This window comes from Triturus cristatus, chromosome 1_2 (assembly GCF_964204655.1).
Source record: "Triturus cristatus chromosome 1_2, aTriCri1.1, whole genome shotgun sequence".
Taxonomy (NCBI): domain Eukaryota; kingdom Metazoa; phylum Chordata; class Amphibia; order Caudata; family Salamandridae; genus Triturus; species Triturus cristatus.
Genome location: NC_140580.1, coordinates 773,167,574 through 773,191,590, shown reverse-complemented (window position 1 = coordinate 773,191,590; position 24,017 = coordinate 773,167,574). Strand labels below are relative to the sequence as shown.

At 48.6% G+C, this 24,017-nt stretch overlaps 1 protein-coding gene across 1 annotated transcript in view; it reads right to left on the bottom strand.

Annotated features, from left to right (window-relative positions):
- Positions 1 to 24,017, bottom strand: part of RBP3 (retinol binding protein 3) — a 129,289-nt gene that overhangs the window by 16,282 nt on the left and 88,990 nt on the right. The window contains exon 3 of the mRNA XM_085608777.1: positions 9,399 to 9,541. Within this exon, the coding sequence (XP_085464903.1) occupies positions 9,399 to 9,541 (143 nt within the window). The remainder of the gene's footprint in view (positions 1 to 9,398; positions 9,542 to 24,017) is intronic.

Sequence of the window (24,017 nt, the reverse complement as noted above, 5' to 3'; positions counted from 1 at the left end):
AGCGAATTTAACAGAATGTAATGGGAGATGGTGTCGAGCGCTGCGCTGATGTCAAGTAACATCAGTGCAGCGGAGTCACCTCTGTCGACTAGGAGGCGAAGATTTTCCATCACTCCAAGCAGTGTCGTCTCAGTCGAAAAGCCAGGGCGGAAACCCGATTGGGAGGGGTGAAGTATGTTGTTTACCTCCGTGAAACTGGCGAGGTGTCCATGGACATGTTTCTCCAGAACTTTGGAGAAAGCGGGTAGGAGGGATATTGGGCGGAAGTTGGCCAGGATTTTCGGATCTGACGATGGTTTCTTAAGTAGGGGTGACACCATGGCATGTTTCCACATGGCTGGGACCTTTGCTGTGGAGAGGGATAGATTCAAAGTTTGGCAGATGACGGAGAGTTGTGGGGTGTCCAGGAGTCTGAGTACGGAGATTGGGAGGGGGTCGATGGCAGAGCTAGATTTTACTTTCCCTAAGATGTCTCGAAGACCCTGAACATTTATCTCGGGCCAGGATGTTAGTGGCTCGTAGGACAGGTTTGGCGCAGGGGGGATGGCCTCCACCTTCGGATCGAGATCCAGATCTGTCACTGCTTGTGTCTGGTGCTGTTTTACAATGTCCTGGTAGATGGTCTCAATCTTCTTTGTGAAGAACTGCGCCAATTCTTCACATTGAACATTATTCAATGGAAGGGGTTTAGCTGATGTGTTTGAGCCCGCTAACTCTTTTACGAGATTGAACAGAGTTTTAGATTTGTTAGTGGCTTCTGAGATAGATTTCGCCACGTAGTTGGCTCTGGCCGTAGAGCAGGTTTTATGGTAAAGCTTGAGTTCGTTTCGGTAGGTCAAGCAGGCTACAGGGGAGTAGTCTGTCCTCCAAAGGCGTTCCAAGCGTTTACACATGGATTTCGCTGCTTTCAGTTCCTCGTTGTACCATAACGCAGGAGAGTTGTGGGTTGTGAATTTTTTGCGAGCCAAGGGAAGGCAGGTGTCTAAGGCTCCTAGTAGCATACTAGCCCATATCAGTCCATGGTGTTTAAAGCATACTATATCAGCCCATACCAGTCAATGCTTGTTTCCGGTTCAGGGAAGACCTGGCTTGGCAGTTCGGGCTGGACTGTTCCCATGCGGGACAGGGTCAAGACTGATTTACATATAGCTGGGTCTGAACTGAGGTGGCGAAGTGAGCTAAAGAACGATGATGGATTCAACCCAGATCTTGACTGGGGTGAGTGTCTGAAAAGTTTCAGTGCTCTGTCCATCATCTCCTTGTGTTTCCTTTTTTTGCCCTAAGTTGGCAGGGTATGCCCAGACGTGGGTCTCTTGCTCACATTGCCACTGGATTCAAGCTAGCCTGGCTGATGAGGGGTGTTTCCCCTGAACCGGTCCCAAGATGCTTGTTTCCGGTTCAGGGAAGACCTGGCTTGGCAGTTCGGGCTGGACTGTTCCCATGAGGCACAGGATCAAGACTGATTTGCATATAGCTGGGTCTGAGCTGAGGTGGCGAAGTGAGCTAAAGAACGATGATTGATTCAACCCAGATCTGTGACGGGGGTGAGTGTCTGAAAAGGTTCAATGCTCCGTCCATCTTCTCCTTGTGTTTGGTTTAAAGCATACTATACCAGCCCATATCAGTCCATGGTGTTTAAAGCATATGATACCAGCACATATCAAGCCATGATGTTGGAAGCTTATTATACCAGCACATATCAGGCCATGGTGGTTAAAGCATACTATACCAGCACATATCAGTCCATGGTGTTTAAAGCTTACTATACCAGCCCATATCAGTCCATGGTGGTTAAAGCATACCATACCAGCACCTATCAGTGCATGGTGTTTAAAGCATACTGTACCAGCATATATCAGTCCATGATGTTTAACGCATACTATACCAGCCCATATCAGTCCATTGCATTTAAAGCATATGATACCAGCACATATCAGGTCATGGTGTTTAAAATGTACTATACCAGCACATATCATGCCATGGTGTTGAAAGCTTACTAAACCAGCACATGTCCGGCCATGGTGTTTAAAGCATACAATACCAGAACATATCAGGTGATGGTGTTTAAAGCATATGATACCAGAAGATATCAGGCGATGGTGTTTAAAGCATACAGTACGAGAACATATCAGTCCATGGTGTTTAAAGCATACTGTATGGATGTATGTCGTTACAACGCACACTTTTACAACGCATGCACTTACAACGCATTTTTTACAACGCAACATCCACTACAACGCATTCCATTACATAGCATGACACTACAACGCATTTTTAAAAACGACCTTTACAACGCATTCCATTACATCGCATACCACCTTTACAACGCATACCATTAAAACGCATAATATTAAATTGCATTTAAGGTAAGTATTGGATAGTATAGGGGTAAAAATTACTATTCTAACTCCAGGGGGTGCAACAGTAGGGTAAGTGTTGGATAGTGTAGGGGTTTTAATGTAATATTATGCGTTGTAATGGTATGCGTTGTAAAGGTAGTATGCGATGTAATGGAATGCGTTGTAAAGGTAGTTTTTAAAAATGCGTTGTAGTGTCATGCGATGTAATGGAATGCGTTGTAGTGGATGTTGCGTTGTAAAAATTGCGTTGTAAGTGTAGTGCATTGTAATAGTTGCGTTGTAAAGGTTGTTCACCATACTGTACAAGCCCATATCAGTCCATGGTGTTTAAAGCATATGATACCAGCACATATCAGGCCATGGTTTTTAAAGTGTACCTTACCAGTGCATATCAGGCCATGGTGTTTAAAGTTTACTATACCAGCACATATCAGGCGATGGTGTTTAAAGCATACAATACCAGAACATATCAGGCGATGGTGTTTAAAGCTTACTATATTAGCACATATCAGGCCATGCTGTTTAATCATAGCATATCGGCATATATCAAGCCATGGTGTGCTTGGTGTAAACATAGACTATACATACAATCAGGCCTGTATAGTTTATGTCTGAACATTGACTATGAGTACATATGATACTCTGTTGCTAGGCTATGTCTAAACACTGCATGTTTTCACTTATCAGGCCCTAGACTGCTATTTGTAATGGGCTAATAACATTTAAAGTTGGCCCTTGTGCTGAACCCATAGCAAATTATAGCATAATTGGCTCTCCTGTAGTAAGTGCAAACACAGGATACCAGCATAAAGCCAGTGCTAGTGCTCATAGATAAGATACCAGCCTCACCAGAATATCTTTATCATATATCCTAGGGAGGCAAGCATTAAATGATGACATCTCAAATGACTCACCGATGAAATCATTGATGACATCATCCATGTGATAATCTGATGCACCTCCTCACACCCTAATATAACCTTTGATACACCTACTCCAAAATACAGAATACCATTTTCGAAACCATAGACACACCAATACCACTTACTACTCATTCACCCATACAATCGCTCATACATGCAGTCACTTATCAATACAACACTATCATGTACACTCATACACCTACACAGACACTCACACACCAGCACTCATCCAGAGTTACTCTTACACCTAGTCAGTCATGCAAAGAATCAATCACACTTACATTTACTGACCTATATAGTTATACACACAACAGAAACAAATGTATATTTAATCTCTTATACAATCACTGATACAAGTACACACTCATCTATACAGTCACTCTCACAATCACTGACTCTCACATATAGTCATTTATATACTCCAAATCTCACATACACTGCCTTTTACATATGTAGTTACTTGGACATGTACCACTGAGACATCCATTCACTCAGTAACACACCCATACACACACTGACCCACCCATACAGCTGTTTCCACATGCACTCTTTAACCCATACAGCCAGTGAATCAATCACTCAAACATGTATGCACAGAGTCACACACCTCCCACGCACCCACACACACACTCAGGCACCCATACAAATACTCTGGCAAGCAATCAATAACCCATATAGACACTCATGTAGCTCCTACCGCTGCCCCTGTAACGGTTTGGCGCTTGACCCTCCGCAGCTTCTTCCTCGGCTGTGTCCCCCTGCTGCTCGGCATTACAGGGGGCTACCGCCTTCACTGCGGATTTTGAATCTTAACGTCAGGTCGATTCTTGCACATAAACAGAATGTGTACGACCTGATTGAAAATGAAGTCCCGGATATCTTAGCCTTAACCGAAACATGGCTTCAGGAGGCCGACACTGCTATTCCTAACCTCGCTTGTCCTCCCGGCTACTCTATGTACATTGTGAATAGGCTAACTAGAGGCGGAGGCATAGCTTTGATAGTGAGATCTAGTTTCTCCTGTGTGTGGACCATTCTCGAGATCGCTGGCTGTGAAAGTGCCTCGTTTAAAGTCGCTGTCAGCCCAGAATTTACACTCTCTGGGATGGTGGTGTATCGTCCGCCGGGCAGTGATGTGGCGTTCAGGAATGCTTTCCCGGACACTGTCGCCACCTTGGTCACTGACTGTGCCAATTTTTCCATCTTGGGCGACTTAAACCTGCATTTTGATGCTCCATCCTGTCTGACAGCTCGTAGTATTCTTATGGACTTAGAGGCCTTTCAACTTTTTCAGCTGGTCTCTCAGCCTACTCATTCCGGGGGACATATCCTTGACCCTTTTTTTACCAACTTGATCGAGGCTAAAGTCACGTCGGTGGCTCCTGTGGAGTGGTCGGACCACTCTTTGGTATCCATCTATTGCCCTATGACTACCAACATTTCCACCTCTTCAGCCAAGCGGGTATCCAGGAGGCCCTGGAGTAAACTCAGGCTGGATGACTTTTACCATCTTCTGTCAGTGGAACCTCTGGCCCTACCTAACAACGTAGAGGAGGGGTATGATCTCTTCTGTGCCTGGCTCACTAGGGCTTTGGATGTTTTGATACCTGTCGCAACAACGAAGATCAACCCTCGAGTGTCAAGCCCCTGGTATGATGATGCTTTGCGCGCTCTGAAGGGAGCCTGTAGACGGGCGGAGAGGGCCTGGCGGAAGACATATGGGGCTGAGTTAAAAGCCACTTATGTCGCGTCCGTCAAGCTCTACCACCGGGCTATTTGCCGTGCCCGAGCGGCATTTTATGCCGAGGAATTTCGGAGTAGCCCTAACCCGTCGAAGGCTATCTTCAAGGCGGTGAAAGACCTTATGTCTAAGCGGGCAATTTCTATGGCTGAGAGCTCTGTCACACACTGTGAGTCCCTCGCTTCTTACTTCTTGGGAAAGGTCCAGTCTATATATCGGTCCTTCCCGAGTACTGGTATAGCGACGGGTAGTCCTAAGGAGTCACTTCACCAGCCCGCCCTGCTCTCTCTTCCCCCCCTTACCTTGGAAGGGTTTGACAAACTTGCTATGCAAGTTAAATCTGGGTCTCCATCTGATCCAGTGAGGCCTGTCCTCTTTCGAGACCAGACCTTTGTGGGGCGTGTGGCTATACGCTCACTGGTCAATCTCTCCTTAGAGACCGGGGTTGTTCCCACCAGTTGGAAGCGGGCGGTGGTGTCGCCAATTATTAAAAAACCATCTCTTGACCCGTCTAAGCCGGAAAGCTATCGTCCCATCTCGCTGCTGCCTTGGCCTGCCAAGTTAACAGAGGCTCATGTCAATCTGGCCCTGTCTGCACACTTAACCCGGTCCAATGCCCTCGACCCCACACAGAATGGCTTCCGTGCTGGTCACAGCACGGAGACTGCCCTTCTGGTGATGGTGGAACATCTACGCGCAAGGTTGGATGCTGGTCAGACGGCGGCGCTGATTTTGTTAGACCTCAGCGCCGCATTCGACACTGTATCCCACAGCATCCTCCTTGGGCGACTTGAGGAGATTGGTATTGGCGGCCTGGCACTGCAATGGTTCCGCTCCTTCCTAGACAACCGTTCCTTCTGTGTTTCCATCCCTCCCTTCAAGTCCAGGTTTCTGCCTCTGGCCATGGGGGTTCCGCAGGGATCCTCGCTGAGTCCCACGCTGTTCAATCTCTACGTGAGACCGCTGGCTGATGTCGCAAGGCAGTGGGGCCTCACCATGGTCTCATATGCCGATGATACACAGCTGGCGGTTACTCTCAGCGGGGATGCGGCGGAGGATGCCCCCAGGTTTCGGTCCGGACTGAAGGCGGTGGCCAGCTGGTTGACAGCTAACTGTCTCCAGCTTAATGCCACAAAAACTGAGGTTATGGTTGTCGGGAAGGGAGTGGAGCTTTGGGGCGATCAGTGGTGGCCTTTTGAGCTGGGCCCCACTCCGACTTTAGTTTCGGAGGTGAAGAATCTTGGGGTCTGGTTAGACGCTGGTCTTACATTCATAGGTCACACCAAAAAAATTGCAGCCTGTTGCTTCGGTCTACTAAGGGGCTTACGGCCGGTGCTTAAGTTCTTTGATGCCCCTACCAGACAGCTTGTGGTCCAGGCAACTATCATCTCTCGTCTGGACTACGCTAGCTCTTTGCTGGTGGGGGCTAACCAGGCTGAGCTAACCCGGCTGCAGCGGGTGCAGAACGCCGCTGCAAGAGCCATTGTTGGACTTCCTAAGTTCTGCCCGGTGTCTCATGTCATCCGTTCTCTGCACTGGCTTCCGGTGAGGAAGCGTATTGTCTTCAAGGTCTTGTGTTTGGCCTTTAAAATCCTCAGAGGCATAGGCCCTGAGATCCTGGCTAATACTATTTCTTTTTATGTTCCCACCCGCAATCTTCGATCTCAGGGTCAGGCTCTTGCTGTTGTCCCCAGATTTAGGCTCAGCAGGATGGGGGGCCGGTCCTTTAGGGTGCGAGCCGCGTCAATCTGGAATACCCTTCCAGTTGAAATCCGGCTGATAGAGGACTTGCTGACGTTTTGCAGAGCCATAAAAACCTTCTTATTTTAGTTTCCTTGTTTTCTGTCCCTCTCTGTAGCATCATCTCCATGTTGTGTTATAACTGCTCCTTGTCTCGGCGCCGGGATGCTCCTTCGCTGGAGTCGCTGTGCGCTTAATAAATAGTTTTAACATAACATAACATAACATAACTAACCAACCCATGAAGCAGCTTATACAACAGCAGACAGACTGATACAGACATTCACGCAGTTTAGTCACTAACCCATGCATTCAATAAGACACATGTAATAACTCACTTAAACAGTCAGTAACGCACCTACTAAATCCTCCATCCAGACACTTATACACCCACTCATTCTACAATACACCTTGGCATATATATAATACATATTTAAACTTTATAGAAACACACATTCACGGGATGATGTCATCAGTGATGTCATTTGAGATGTCATCAGTGATGTCACTGACCATGTCATGAATGTTGTAATATGTGATGTCATCAGCAGTGCATTGTGGGGGCGCGAGCTATAGTTAGGTGAACTAACTATAACGGCAACATTTCTATGGTTTTGTAGGAGTGAAATGTCCAACTAACTATAACGTCCCTGAAACCTATGGTTCTTCAGTGAATTTCTTAAGTTTTTTAAATGCTAATTTCTAACTATAACGGGTCTGAAACCTATGTTTTTTTCAGTGAATTTCAAAGGTTTTTTAAATGCTAATTTCTAACTATAACGTCCCTGAAACGTATAGTTTTTCAGTGAATTTCAAAGGTTTTTTAAATGCTAATTTCTAACTATAATGGGCCTGAAACCTATGTTTTTTTCAGTGAAGGGCCACCCAACAACCCAACATATAACCTAGGTTGATATAAAAAAAAAATCTTAATTATTTTTGCTTGGAGCCGCGTACCCTGTGTGACCTGGAGCCGCGCACCCTGCCCGTTCACACTAGGGGGCTGCGCTGAGCACCGAGCACCCCTCGCGTTCACACCAGATGCAACGCTGGAATCCGCACACCCCTCGCGTTCACACTAGGGGACCGCACTGAGTGCCGTGCACCCCTCACGTTCATACCAGGGGGCTGCGCTGGGAGCCATGCACCCCTGCGTTCACACCAGGCGGCCGCACTGAGCGCCACGCTAGGGTCACGACTCCAAATAAAAAAAAAAGTTCACTTTAATTAGTTTACATTTGCCCCGGGTATCCCATCCCCCGGGGCATGGCCTCATAGTTAGGGACTGTGGGGGGGAGCCGGCATTGCTTTTCTACACGGGGAGACGTTAACATGCAGCTCCCAGTGTGGAAAAGTAATCAGCTTTGGATTTTGGAAGAGAGAGCAGGTTTCATGCTGTCGCTTCCAAAATCTAAAGCAAGTTTGCTACGACAGGACGGGAGCTGCACGGCTCCTGCCCTGTCATAGCAAACAGCAGTGTCCCGGGGGTGGGCACCCGGGACACTGCAGGAGCCGCATCTGGGTGTGGCGGTCCCCAGGACCATCAAGGGCTCCTGGAGGGGGGCCGCCCTCCCAACTAGTGCACAGCCCCGGGGAGATGGTGGTCCCCGGGGCTCGGGGGTTTGTAACGGACCACCGAATTTACATGATTAGTGCCCGGGGAGGCAGAGCTCCCCAGGGCATGTGTGGTGCCTCGAGCCCCCCCACACAGGTTTAATCAATAAAAAAAGGAAGCCCCGGGGGCTGGGGGTCCCCGGGGCTTGGGACAAGTTAAACAAGCCCTGGGGATGGCGGTCCCCGGGGTCACTTGCCCTCCCGCAAATTATAAACATAGCCCCAGGGAAGTTGCAGTCTCTGGGGCTGCGGGGGCCCTAATATTTTTGGGCAATGTCCCCAGGACCTGGCCCACCCAGGGGCCTCAATTAAATCAAGCGTGGGAGCCCGTGCTTTCTTTTTTTAAAAAGATTTTGGCGGGTATCGCGACTTCAGCGCGCATTTCACCGAAATTAAAAAAACAAAAAATGTTTTTTTTGGACCTGGGGGTCCCCCTGAACAGGCCTAGGGGGTCTTTTGATGTAAAACACTGTCTACATGTTATAGTGGTTTTGCATCAAAAACCATGAGTGGTTGCATGGGCATGCCCATGCACCAACCATGGAAGGCCCCCTTGGCGCTAAGTAATGTAAAGCAGCGCTATGCACTTTTTTACATTACTTTTAAGTAAACTTTCAGCGCAAAACATGTTTGGGGCGGAAAGTAACTTAGGAAAAAATCATTTTGTGGCCATTAGCTTTACTTTTGTGATGCAAACATGGCACAAAATCTTAGTAAATATACTCCATAATGTTAAAGTACATAATATGACAAGCAAGGGGCATGAGAGGTGCTTAAGGAGCAGTGTGAGTAATACTGCTTGGCAGAGGTACTACGTGAGAGAAAACACTTTTTATTTTTAAGTAACCAACAATTTTTAAATTCTCTTTCCAAACACAGACAGACACCTCAACATCCCCGACTGAAAGCACCCGTACACAACTATTTATCCCAAAATACATTTATTAGGGAGGGTGTAACACCTCAACCCCCCCCCTCACGAAGCTAAGCCCCTGGCCCTAGAGAAGTAAATAGTCTTACCAGCGAGCCGAGGCAGAGTCCACATTTCGGTGACCGTGTCAGAGGGTCTGCTGTAGACTTTGTCCAGGAGAATTGGATTTCCTTCCTCAAAGAAGTACGAACAGAGAGCCGTGATGGAAGACATGGGGCCGCCGATGTTAAACCTGGTGGAACACAGAGCTGCAGTCACTGCACGTGGAGAACAGACATGGACAAATTCATGGGGAACACCAGAGAAATACCTGCCACCATGTTACTGACAAATTAGACTTGCCTGCCCCCTTCTTGCCAAAAATTACTGGTCTGCCTCCTACTGGTCAGATAGTATATGTCTGCCTCCTACTGGCTAGATATTACATGTCTGCCTCCTACTGGCAAAATATTACTTCTCATCCCTACTGGCCATATATTACTGTCTCCCTCCTATTAGCCAGATATTACTGGCCAGCTAGTGGATCTGCTGTTGGAAATAATATTTGCAAGGAACATTCATTATTAATTTTGAATACAAAATCTTTAGCCAATTTAGAATTAAACATCTCAAACTACAGTTCAAATCCCATTATCAACCTAACCTTAGAAAATCAGTACCCTCCCTTGAAAGGGGACCGATCATGTACTCAGTCGGTCTGATGCCAGGTCTCCAGCTTCATGAAAGGCCCCCTGGGGTTCAGAGCACATGTTCAGAGCAGCCGCGTTCCATGCAGGTAAGAGCAGTGGGGTGGTGGGGCCGGGTGGGGGTGATTTCGACACACAATGACGAGGGAAAATTAAATAAACAATTAATTTTCCCTCGTCATCGTCCATCGAAATCCCCCCCACTCGGCCCTAGCACCCCACCGCTCTTACCTGCACGGGCCGCGGCTTGTTCAGAGTCCTGCACACTTATAACATGATAATGTCTGTAGGAAGGCGCACATCCGTTAGGACATTTAAGTATATTTTAGAGAAAATTTATATGGAAGCAAAATATAGTCAAATGAAAATGGAGGCTGTGACTAAAGAAGGGACGTTAAACGAAAAGTGAAGGGGGGACCACAGACTCACTTGTTAAATAATAAAATCGACTATGAACAGGGGCTATCCTTGAGATGTGGCTTTCCCTTCCAAGTGGGAGGCTCTGGGGGAGTTTCACTGTTTAGAAGTTGGGTACCCCAGCTGGACACTCGGGTGTTGTCTCTGAAGCAAGTCCCTCGCCCACACCATGACCCTAATCTTAGACTTTGACTCCAACCATCACCTTCACCAAACCGATCCCTGCCCCTAAACTTTGTCCTAATCCTGACCCTAAACCTAAACTTACCTCTCACACACCGATGCAAACCCTGAACCCAACCCTGACCCCAACCTTACTCTGACTCTAGTCACCTCATTTGAATTATGGTTTCCACCCTGCATATGATATGTTCAAGCTTTTGATTTTCATTGTTTTGACCTCCAAACTTCCTTTAACATTTTAGCGTGTTTTTAGAACATTTCGGGGAATATGTGCAAAGAGATGTCAGAGCCCGCAGCTGAGCCAAATTTGGCATTGCTGCACTCCGACATTTCCAAAATGCAGGGATGCACCGTATTTATTACTATACAGTGCACCCCTGTGTTTTCCCTAGCGCTAAAATTCACTGCCTAGCACCAACCCAGGCACTCTTGCACCATAGTGCAAGGGGGCCTGTGTTGCAGGGAAAGGTGTCCCTTCCTGCACATAAACAATTCACGATGGCGATTTGTTATTTCTTTGTATGCTGCATTCTGCATCACACATAGAAGTAGTAAATCGACATTATTTAATGATTGTTTATGTGCAGGAAGGGTCACCTTCCTGCATCTAAGCAATCATTAAAGGCATTTTGCTCTTTCTATGTGTACTGAGTTGCAGCACACATAGAAAAAGCAGAAACGAGGAAAATTGAAGTATTGCTCGTCGTTTCTGCACTCTAACGTCAGCTCTTGCATAGCGTTCGTTTTTGGCACTGACTCAGATTTACACCTCCTTGTAAATCTGGGGCAGCGTAAAAAATGCAATGGGTGTTGCTTAACCCCACTTTGTAAATATGGTGCAGGGCGTACCACCACTGGGGCATTAAAAAAAGTGGTGCTCCGGTGGCTCTAGGAGCTTGTACATTTGCCCCTTCATTTAGTAGAGTCAGGTAGGAACAGAACAGCAGAGCAGACTCAGCAGCAGAATACGCACCAGTCTGCACATGATTCAGACCCATGTGATCAAACACACGTGACTGTTCAAACTCAGTGTGTATCCCATGAAACCAAAGGGCATGTCCACATTGGTAATTCATGAACAGACTTATTGAAGATATAATAATACTTCAGAGTAAAATGAGTGTAATCCTTAAACAGCATCGGTAGTGCTAATATTATTATTTCTACCTAATGAATGTTATGGTCAACAAACAGAAGAACCTGTCCTTAAAATGGACCCTGGAGCCCCTGGTGCAGTCATCAAGGAGAGTCCTGGCTCAAGAAAGAACCATGCGTGAAAGGCAGTGCCAACCTGTGCTGGTGGCTGCAGGTGGTGGGCACCAGTACTCCTCTTTGGAGACCGGTATTCTTACCCAGAGCAAGTGCAAAAGGCACAAAAAAGGAGAAAGCAGACAAAGGAGAAAGACAAAACAGTGACTAGGTAGAATATAGTGGTGAAAAAGAACCTGCCAGAGTAAGATAAGGAGACAGGAAGTGGCAGGTGGTGTAAGAAAGAGGCATGAGGTGGACTCAAGACTAGGCTGCCTTGGAGTTTGGAAACCCTTCGCATTCTGCAGCTCCAGAGGCTGATTCCTAATAACAACATTGGGACCCTACACTTATATTTTCACACATTAACTGATGGAGGAGGTGGGACCCCTGGTACAGTTAGCCATCCTTTGGCTGCACTTCAGTCTGTATTTCCTGGGACTCTAAGCTGTAGGCTATGGCCTGCCGACACTGCATGTCACCCTAGATGTACCTAGCCAATTTGCTTCATAAAGTCTGTTTTTAGAGAATGTGCAAAATACACTGTCCATTTCATCATTTCAGTCCCAGGTTGATGAGCCCTGAAGAGAGAGCGAGCAGTCACATATGCATCCTTAACATGCACACTTTGGCTTTCTTGGCATCGCCATGGCCTACCATTTCTATCCGTACAGTACAGACCAGGACCTTTCAAGATGGTCACCAACTGGACTGTGTCCCTTCTCTGGACGATGACCATTCTTTTCCAAATATAGGTCAGGAAGAGCAGAAAGTAGTGGCAGCTGCCACAAATAAAAAGTGGTGGCGGGTAGAGGAGGCACGGGGGGAACGCTGGAGGGGGAGCGCAGAGGGGAGGTTTAAAAATAATTTTAAAAAAAGAGTAGAGGGTAGGAGAGGCAAGATGGCTGCCGAGAGTCCGTAGAGGGTAGTCGCCTTTTCCCTCACTCCTCTCTCTCTTCCTAAAATGCTGAGCTACACGGAAAAGCGGAAAAGTCTCTGCCGTAAGGTTTTCATCGCCATTGTCCCGCAGTGAGCTTGACTCATAATCGCTTGCCTTCGAACAATATGGACAGTGTGGACAATCGAAAGCTATGATACAGCGTTTGCAGATGCAGATACGGATACAGCTGGTTGCTCTGAATGCAAGGGCGCGCTTTGTCAAAACTTGCTGGAGATACCGGTCAACAGTGAATTTGATTGTGACTGTGACTATTAATCGGAATACTTGGTTTCGGTGTATAAAAAGCAGGGAAATGACCTCCAAAAGTGAGCAGGTGGCAAGGGGGTTAAGGGGACACGGAGTAAAAGAGAAAGACTTTCAGAGCGATAGTCTGGTGTATAGCGACCCCGGTGACCCCGGCGCCCCCGCAGATAATCTAAGGGCAAAGACTCGTTTGAAGAATCAGGCACGGAAAGTTTGTGGGGGAAAAAAAAATACCCGCGCAGATAGAATCGAGAGTGCCTTGAGAAAAGAAAAAGAAAAGGAAAAGGAAAAAGAAATGAAAAGATCGAAGCCGCTATCAAACAAGAGAGCTATTATAGAATGAGTAGCTGACCTTGGGACAGGATCGCCTGGCTTCGAAGGCATCAAAGATGCTGTGCTACGACAACCTACCCTGCGGGAAATTCTTTCCGTCTCGGCAGCAGCGGCGGCTTCTCGGAGGTTGCTTCTGGATCAAGAGAAGGCATTTCCACCGCCGCCGCTCCTCAACGATGCTGCGGAAGAAGAAACCGGCGACTGCACTGACCCACGCTTACAGGGGGAGAGGATGAACAGCGAGCTATCGACCGAGCCGGTAGCGCAGCCCTTGGTTCACGCGTCTGGAGGCCAGAGAGAGAGCGAGAACGAGTGTGCGAAACAGAAGTCTACTGGTGATGGGGATGTCGAGAACGCAACAGGAAAGGCTCTGGAGAAGCTGCGTGAGAAAGAAACCGATATGCTTCCAGCCAGCAGCTGTATGAGCACCCAGAGCCAGAATCAGGTACAGGGGGGCAGTAAGGATCTGAATTCACACTTGGAACATTCAGAGTGTGATTTACCTCGCAAACCTATCGAGACTGAGGCTGAGACTGGGGTTGTGATTAAATTGGGGGAAAGAGTTGCTGTGCTGGGGGAATTAGGAGATAGCCAGCATTTAACTGAACCTTTAACCGAGCCTGCTCAGATTACTATGGGTGGTAAGCAGGTAGCTCAACACCAAGATAAGTTTACAAAGTGTCAAGCTAATGAAGATATTCGGAGCACGAATGACCGCAAAGTACTGGGGGTAACTAACCCAGGCTCACCAACGGATGAATGCTTCTATTCAGTTGATGACGATGATGAGGATCATGTAGGCAAAAATAGAGGGAGGGCCAAGGGTGCCCCCTATACAGGTTTAAACATAGATTCAGCCTCAGGAGTAAGCGAGAAATTGGATAGTTCGGGTAGATCTGACTCATATTCAGATACAGGCTCACCCTCATCTGCTTCCGCATCCTCATCAGGACTTCACTCTAGGAACTCCGAGATTAATAGCGAAACGTCAGAATTAGAGCTAGACGGAGAAAGGGCAACAGGTGGTAGAAACCATAGATCTCGGTTTTCAAAGAGTGTCAAAAGGAGGTCACATGCAAAAATACAAGACCCAGTACAGAATTTGTTGAGTCCTTCACAGCGGGAAGTGGTTAAAAAGCTGGACTGGGACTACTCAGCTACATTGCAGGTTTACCAAGAGGGTGGTATATACCCTCAAACTCAGCAGCCTCCCCAGCAATGCCATGTGGACCAACCATCGATCCAGAATTCTAATTTTGACTTGCTAATGGGGACATTAAAACAAATGCAGACCGAAGCAAGAGCAGAAAGTCGAAGAGCTAGGCAGGCTAATAAAAAAATAGAGGGATCTCTGCGGAAGGTTAATAAACTATACGCAGATATGGCTGGCAGAGTTACGGAAGTAGAGGAAAGGACTGGGAAGTTAGAGGATGCTGTTACTAAGCTTCAGGAATACAAGCATGCACAGGAGAAAACAGCAACAGATGTTCTGTGGAAATTGGAGGAGTTTGAAAACAGGCAGAGACGGAACAACATAAGACTTCTTGGTGTGGAGGAAGGCAAAGAAGGCCAGGATGTTCGGGCCTTTGTGATTGATCTATTCAAGGGCGCGTTCCCGGAGATCACAAAATGGAACTGGGAAAATGAGATCCAGCGGGCTCACCGTTTTCCTCAAATACAGAAAAGAGGAGCCACAGACGGCAACTCAAGGGCGATTCTTGTGTATGTTGGCAATTTCCTGGCACGAGAGGAGATTATGAATAAGGCAAAACCAGCGGCCAAGAGATCTTATAAAGATATAAATTTTTTCACTCGGCCAGACTTTTGCCATACCACCGTCGAAAGAAGGTGGCGGATGAGACAGTTAATAACTCCTTTCCAAAATGCAGGATGTGAAGTTTATTTGTTGTTCCCTTGCCGGCTTAAAGTAGTAGCTAACGGGCAAGTCAGGGTGTTTTCCTCTGAGGTGCTCGCTCAGGAATTTCTGCTAGCATTAAAGGAGAGAAGGGGTCAAAAGAGTCAAATAAGGGGAGGAGCCTAGCGCGGGACCAAGATGCCCGCGTGAGCACAGAGCTCCCGCAACCCTCGTTCCCTCCCGCAATTATCCTGGAAAAATCCTGTGTCAAATATCCGGAATACTGGAGATGAACTACTGCTGAGGTGAGCGTCGTTGTCCGGACTGAAATCGTACACCGGAGACCGAAGTTGTGACAGGTTGAAGTTTGCGGCCTATCCCCCCGGGAGGTGCCCGGGTCTCGCGTTGGCATGGGCCTGGACACTAATTGAACAACAGTGGCCGTGTGCGGTGCGGATCATCGGAGGGGGGCTGTTTCCACTTTCACTTTCGTTTTCTCTCGCAATTACGTGCCTCGGCCCGCGAGTGTCTTGGACAACAGTTGCCTGTAGCTCGGCCTGCGCATGCATGGGCTTGCATCGGAGACCCGGATCCAGCGGACCTCGTGTCAATTGCGTGGCTGAGCGGCCTGTTTTTGACGCTGACTGTTCCGGGGTTGAGGATGTCGACCAAATCGGAGGCCGACAAACAGAAGCCCAAGAGTACCAGGCGGGGGGGCTACACCCAAACCAACAATATGGATCGCTATGCCCAGCAAAAGGGATCGCCAAGCGGACCGGGGAAGCTACAGGAATCATCGGGAGACGGCTCGATCCCCGCACCGGAATTGACACTGCAAGATATTATGGGCGCCATTGAGGAGATGAAGTCCTCTATTGGGCAACAGTTTGAGACCCTGGCACACAAAGTGGACACCATCTCAGTCGACGTTAATTTGCTCCGCGCTGACCTGGGGAAAACTAATGAGAGAGTAAAATCATTGGATCAAAAAACCACTAGCCTCACGGGGGACGTCTCTGATCTGCAAATAGAGGTCCGCACGCTGAGGACTACCAACGACCTCATTGCCCGCAAGATGGAGGATTTTGAAGGCCGGGCGAGGCGCAATAACGTGCGCATAGTTGGCGTTCCGGAGAAATCGGAGGAGCAATCGGCGGACCTGTTTGTCGAGGACTTGGTGCTTAACCATCTGGCGCCTAAGGGCCTTAGCAAGTTCTTTGCGGTCGAGCGGGCCCACCGAGTCCCGGGCGGGAGGCCCAAGGTGGGAGCCCCCCCGAGACCGATCATCGCCAGGATCTTCAACTTCAGGGACCGCGATGCCATTCTGCAGGCGTCACGGGGGTCCGGACCGGTTACTTTCCAGAACACTGCAGTGAGTTTCTATCCTGACTTCACCCAGGCGGTGCAGAAGCAACGGCAGAGTTTCCTGGGGGTTAAGAGGAGGCTACGTGAGAGGGGCCTGAAGTATGCCATGCTCTTCCCAGCCAAGTTGCGCGTCGAGTACGAAGAACAAACCTTTTTCTTTGACTTGCCAGACGAGGTTGGGGAATGGCTCGACACATTGCCTCAGCGGCGGACTAGCGGGGATCATGCTGGCGGAGCGGAAGGAGGCCATGTCGCAAAAGAGTGAGGACTCTGGTGATCGACCATTCTGGCCAAGCTCGGGACAGTGGTTCGCTGATTTGTTTTCATTGCTAGCTATTGTCCGGGGGTGGCGAGGGCACAATGGGATCTCTTTCCTCCTACGGGGTTTCTTCTTGTAGATTAGCTTCTGCTAGGGCGACAGGCACACTGCAAGTTGGGGGGGCTTTTAGGCTTATGCAGGGGTGCAGGGTGGGGGGTGGTTTGGGCTTGTTGGTGTTTGTTGTTGTTTTTCATTTTGCAAGGTATCGCAATGCAAGTCTCGTGTGCTGCTCTCGGGGATGGGCGGGGGTCTCTTGCCATTTTGTGATGGGGGGTAGGGGTTTGAATATACTTAGTTGGAATGTTAACGGCTTGGGGGATCGTATTAAGCGGGGGATTGTTCTGCAATTTCTGAAGAGGTGCTCTCCTGACATAGTTTTGCTGCAGGAGACGCACATGATAGGCAACACGTGTCATGCTCTCAATAGAAAGGGCTATAAATTCATCGCCCACTCTGGGTTTTCCTCGGGATCTCGGGGGGCTGGAATACTTGTTAGGACCTCGCTGCCGTTGGAGATTGACTCTACTACTGTTGATGAGAGGGGGCGCTTTGCGGCGGCTGCGGGGAGATGGGAGGGCAGGACACTGGTTTTGGTTTCTGTTTATGTCCCACCTGGCCTGCAGGCCGCCACGTTTGCCGACTTGGGGAGGGCCATGTTGGATCTCCCCGAGGGAGTGTTGGTAATGGGTGGTGACTTTAATGCAGTTGGTTCCGGATTACTAGACAGACATCCGCCGAGGGACCCGGGGGGGGCGCAGAGATGGCTCCCAGATTTTACTGATACACTAGGTTTGGTTGACTGCTGGAGGCTGCTACACCCCGCTCAGCGGCAGTATACCTTTCACTCTGGGGCGCACGGCAGTCTCTCTAGAATAGATTATGTTCTCACCTTGGCAGCCCACGCTTCCTTGGTGTCCGAGGCTAGGCACATGGCCAGGGGCATCTCCGATCACTCGCCGGTGTGGATTAGTATGGATTTTGGTCGTGGCGCGGCAGGTAGGGTTGCCCCTATTAACCCCTGGTATTTCCGTGACCCTAAGACTCGTGGCGCGTTGTTGAAAGCTGTTGATCTTTACTTTTCGGAGAACCTTGGCTCGGTTACCTCCGCAGTGTCTTTGTGGGAAGCGTTTAAAACAGTACTGAGAGGGGAGGCCCTCTCCTTGATAGCGGATGTCAAACGTCGGAGAGATGCGGAGGTGGCGCAGATCGAGGCTGAGATAGTGGCGTTAGAGTCTGTCCTGGCAGACGAGGTTACGGCAGAAACACTGCATAAGTTGAGATTAAAACAGTCTGAATAGAAAGCACTGGTGACAAACGCGGCTAAGGTTATTAGCAGGGACCAACAAGGGCGATTGTATGATGTGGGTGACAAGGCTGGGAAATTAATAGTGTGGTTAGACAGGAAAGAACGAGTGAATAGAGTTGTGCCAGAAATACTGACGGATGGCGGGGATATTGTCACAGAAACCCGATGGGCTAGTCCAGTGTTTCGCAGACCACTTCCGCATGGTCTATACGTCTGTGTCGGACAAGCCGGAGGAGGAATCGCATGAACTGCTGCGAGACATTGCCCTGCCTTGTCTATCCGACGTCGACAGGGAGGACCTTGATGGGGACATCACCGCGGATGAGGTTGCAGTTGCTATCCGCTCGCTGCGCCCGGGCAAGGCCTCGGGCCCGAATGGCTTGCCGGTCGAGTTGTTTAAACTCAGACCAGATAAGATTGCTCCGTATTTGCGAGATATGTTTGTAGAGGCGCGGGAGCATGGGTGTCTTCCATTTGATCAACGTCTGGCGACAATAGTGGTTATACATAAAGATGGCAAGCCCCGGAACAGATGTGGATCGTATAGACCGATCTCCCTACTCAACGCTGAGCCCAAAATCCTCACCAAACTGTTGGCTAACCGTCTGATCAGGGTCATTGGGGACTTGATCCACCCGGACCAATCCGGGTTTATTCCACACCGCAACACTGCGTTGAACCTCAGGCGACTTCATGGCGCGCTCGCGAGGGTTGAGACGCTGCAGGAGTCGGCCATTTTGGTGTCACTCGACGCCACGATGGCTTTCGACACTGTGGAATGGCCGTATCTGTGGGCAGCGCTCACAAAATTCGGCTTCGGACCGGGTTTTATAGGCTGGATTAGGCTACTTTATGAGGAACCTTTGTCTAAAATCGCGGTGAACGGTAGGGCGTCATCTCCGTTCGAGCTTGGGAGGGGCACCCGGCAGGGTTGTCCTCTGTCGCCACTACTGTTTGCTCTCGCCCTTGAGCCGCTGGCGGCATGGATTAGATGGCAGCCAGATATAAGAGGGATCCGATGGTCGCCAGACCACGAGGACCGGATTTCTTTGTATGCAGACGACATTTTGTTATACTTGATCTCGCCTCGGAAATCCCTCATAGTGGTCTGTGACGTTTTGAAGTCTTTTGGTAGTAACTCGGGTCTCGCCATTAATTGGGGAAAGTCGCACCTATATGTTCTCAGTGGGGACACCCCTGCCGTCCCGCGGGATTGCTCCATCCAGATCTTTCTGTACTTGGGGATATATATTTCCATAGACCCCTCTGTCCGATACGAGAAGAACCTCCTCCCTCCGCTGTCACGCTTGAGACGGGATGTTGCGGGTTGGAGGCGGCTACCGCTCTCCCTCCTAGGCCGCACCGCATTGTTTAAAATGATGTCTCTTCCCCGGTTTCTCTACGCCTTACAGAACACCCTAGAGCAGAGGTCTTCAAACTTTTGGATGCCGAGACCCCCCTGTCAACATTTTGAGGCGTAAGGACCCCCTCCTGACAAAAATGTCTAAACCTGTTGACTAAATTGCGTGGGATGAAAATGTAAATGAGGTTATGTGATGCCGCGTATTTTGGGATAGCATTGCTTCATTATTTTGATATTTGTTACACACAGTAACGCTGAAGAAAGATTTCACCCAATCAGTACCCATTTATAACCAAAATACAGCAATTATCATCAGAAAGATTTCAAGTCAACCTTTGTGAAGGGCCTTCCACTCTGCAGCAATACGTGCTGCCACATTAGAAGCTCACCTGGCCCTGACCGGAAGAAGCAGGGGTCCCTTAAAACCCTGGCGGTTTTGTGTAGAGTTAAGCCGTTTACCCATGCAGCTTTCCTATCACCCCCTCCCTTCCATCCCTCTCTCCTCTCCTAACCCCGGATCCCTCTCTCACTTTGCAGGTCATTTTCTTTCACCCCTTTTTACAACTTCTGAACTCTCCCCATTCAACCTCTCACTTCACCTTTAATCACCTCTTGCCATTCTGTCCTTTCACTGCCCTCATCTCTAACAGTCTCTCACATTTATCTCATGGCCTCTCTGGCCCTGTCACCTCCCGTGCCCCTCAGCACTTCTCATTCACCTCGTCTCTTCATTCAAATTTTTGTCTATTTGTATCTTACACCTCTCCAGTCCCCCCATTCCTCTTTCACATCTCCCCTTTGTTCTAACAGAAGCCCTCACCTTTGGATCACACTCACTTCTTGCGTGTCCACACTTCTCTTCGGCAATTCACATTTCTCCTCATCCCTGACCTCTTCAATCAAATTCTCTCACTCCCTTGCTGTCCTCTCTCATTTTGGGTGCGGATGCAAGTTCAGAATGGGATGAATGAATGTATGATTACTGATGGGCTTGTTTGAGTGAGTTGCATATTGAGTAGTGAGGGGGACAGGTGAGTGAAGTGTCACATGAGTGCAGGATGAGTAGTGTACTCGTGTGACTGCAGGTTGAGGTATAGTGTGAGCAGGACAAGTGCATTTTGAGTGCAGAGTGATCACTGTGAGAGCAAGGTGAGCGGGTGAATGGTGCAAGTGCATGGTGATCAGTGTGAGTGCATTGTGATCACTGTGAGTGCAAGGTGAGCGTGACAATAAAGGGCGAGAATGAGGAATGAGTTGTCTGAATGCAGGGTGCATTCCCAGACCCATGAAGTAACTCAGCATGTTATTGACGGGGGCGTAGACTTTAAGATCTAAGTTAAACTATTGCGGCATTAATCGGGGATCGAGGGTGAAGGAAATAAATAATGTGCTGATCCTGCAACAATCTTCCAGTCCTATGGTTAGGGTTACCAGCAGATTATTTTGATGGCCCAGTCGGTACAAAAAAAGCAGTCACCTAAAGTGGTATTTTCAGCGCTTATCTGTGCATACTTCCCAGGGCCGGCTTTAGTGCTGGTGGTGCCCTGTGCGACAATGTTTGTTGGTGCCCCCCCAATGACCACCCCCACCACGGATTCTCTCACTAGCACCCTTTAACAGTGACCAAGTCTCCATAACCCCACACTCTCAGATGCATTGAATTAGTTATATAGTGCCACTCATACCAGTGTAGGGTGTCCGAGCACTTTGCATCACACACACATTACACAGAGACAATCAATCATAAGTGTGTAAATCAGTGTATAGGAAATGTTACATAAGCCAAAGGACTAAAAGTATAGGAGTCACATGTCATCCATACTGGTAGGCAGTATAGTTCAAGAGTGCTTGGTGTGGAGAAGCACAAACTCAGAGTCGAAAAAGAAACAGCATAGTTGGGAGTTTCCTTTAATAATAAGAATTGATTTCTAGCCAAATTAACCCTTTTTGCAACATTAATCAATGGTCTAATAATGTATTCTTTGTAGTGTGCATGCTGTTCTAGGATGAAAGTTAATAGCTCACTATTCTATATTAGGACTTTAAGTTATAAATTGCAAGTAACAAAAGGATGTCTCTTTTGAAAGCAGTAACCTGCTGATCTCTTCACATCATACACACTCTGTAATCTACTTGGTACACGTTCTTTGCAGCAGGCATATTAACCCTCTGCACTAACTTCACCTAAGTCAAAACCTCAACTATACAAAATTCTGATCTCTCTCCAGGAAGATAATTAATCACACAAGTTATCTTGACATTTATGTGAGGCCTGGTAATTGCCAGGGAAAGAAACACTGCAGCAGGTGCTTCAAAAGCACAATAAACTTCCACACACCAACTTTGTATTCCTTTCCATGAAATGCATTCTCACACTACGGCAGTGAATGTAAAATCCAAATGTAAGGAATAGGCACAGTGGGGACCCAGGGGGTACTGGAACCAGAAAAAAAACCTAAGCCTCTGTAACCAGTTTACAAAGGCATGTTAAAATGCAAATGGTCTTTAAAGACCTGTGAAAAAACACAGGGGTGCCGGAGATAGGAATCCAGACACTGTCCAGCTGAGCCCCCAGCAGCTCAAGTTTCACTGCAGCAGCCCGGGCTGAGACACAGGACGGGGGAAGTGTGGGGGGGGGGCTGAAGCCCTTGGGCCTGGGCAGAAGTGTGACTGGGAAGGCGCGACCCCCTTTGCATCACTCCACGGCCCCCCTGGGGGTCGCGCCCCACAGTTTGAAGACCCCTGCCCTAGAGTTAGTTCCTGCCTGTTATTTTCGTGAGGTGGAGAGCCTCCAGCGTTCGCTGTTATGGGACGGTCGACCGCGTATAGCTATAGCAAAGTTGACCCTTCCATGGTATGACGGGGGGATAGCACTCCCTGACATCAGAAGATATTATTGGGCTACCCAATTGGGAGCGATCAACCATGGGGTTTACGGTCCGGCGTTGAACCCTGGGTTTGCTATGGATCGGTGGCTGCTGCGCGGGGGTAATTACCTTAGGGCGCTATATTCCAAATCATTGGATGGGTCCCTCACAGGACCGACCAAGACGGCAGTGCATGTGTGGAAGGCGGTTACAAACTCGTTGGGCTGGAAGGACAGGCTACTCCGCTTTTTGAATCCGATATACTAGGGAAATTATGGCACACGAAAGGGTTTGAGAAGTGGGACCTAATTGGGATTTCTAGAGTTGGGGATTTGCTGACTAAGGGTAAGGTGAAATCGTTTGAGACGCTGCAGACGGAGTACGAATTAGGGGGTACTGAATACTTTCGATATGCCCAGGTGCGTCACGCTCTGCTATCTGTTCGTGCCGAGGGGGAGGCTGTGCCTGAGTCTTCTCCTTTGGAGGATCGGATTCTGGACGGTCATATGCCGGAGAGTACAATCTCCTTGATTTACAAGAAGCTTGTAAATGTCCGGACCGACCTCCTCCTTGATGTGCGAGAACAATGGACTAGGGATGGTCTCGAACTGGACGATGAGGACTGGCAATATGCCGTCTCCTCTCCGAAGGAGGTTGCGATCCCGGCTAGACTGCGGCTGGTGCAGCTTAAGATACTTCACAGGGTTTATGTCACGGGGCCCCGCCTGATTCATATGGGTTTCTCTGACGATGGCTTATGCAAGAGAGGTTGTGGGATGTTGGGCACCTTTCTACACATTATTTGGGAGTGTGGGGAGATCGTAGAGTTCTGGAAACAAATTAATGATGTGATGGAAGAGGTCACGGGTATCGCACTCTTCCCGGAGGCGAGACGATGCCTGTTGAATGTCTGGGGCCCCACCGACTATGATGCCGCTCAGACCCAATGGGTGACTCTGGGGAATATGGTGGCGAAGCGAGATATTGCGCAGCTGTGGGGATCCCAGAGACCTCCCACCTTGGTAACATGGATGGAAAATATGGACTGGGGCATGTTCCGGGAGAAAACTGTGTACAGTGCCCGGGGTCGCCCTAAGAAGTGGCATAAGATATGGGGGCAATGGAACCATTATAGGGGAGATATTTGTGTGCCCCCGGTTGCTGAGATACTCGATGTGCAACTTTCCCCCTAGCTCTACTCCCAACTATATACGTAGACTGTTCATAACCTGGAGTCCGTACCCCTGCTCTCCCCTCACTTCTTTGGCGTGGTGTACCGCTCCGCTGATGGGAGTGGGGCCTCGCCCCAGCTGAGAACTAGCGCATGCTTATTATATGCTTTGCCTTGCTCGTGTTTTTATTTTTTGGTTTACATTAAAACTAAAACCTTTGTTACTCCTGATGTACGGACATGGACCTTCCTACGTATTGTTCCCATCGTGCTGCCGAACCTCCGGGATGTCGGCTGAATAGCTGTGTACCATGTTGACGTAAATAAAGGTTTTTAAAAAAAAAGAAAAAAAGAGTCAAATAACTACTTTAGACGTAACCCGAAGAATCCT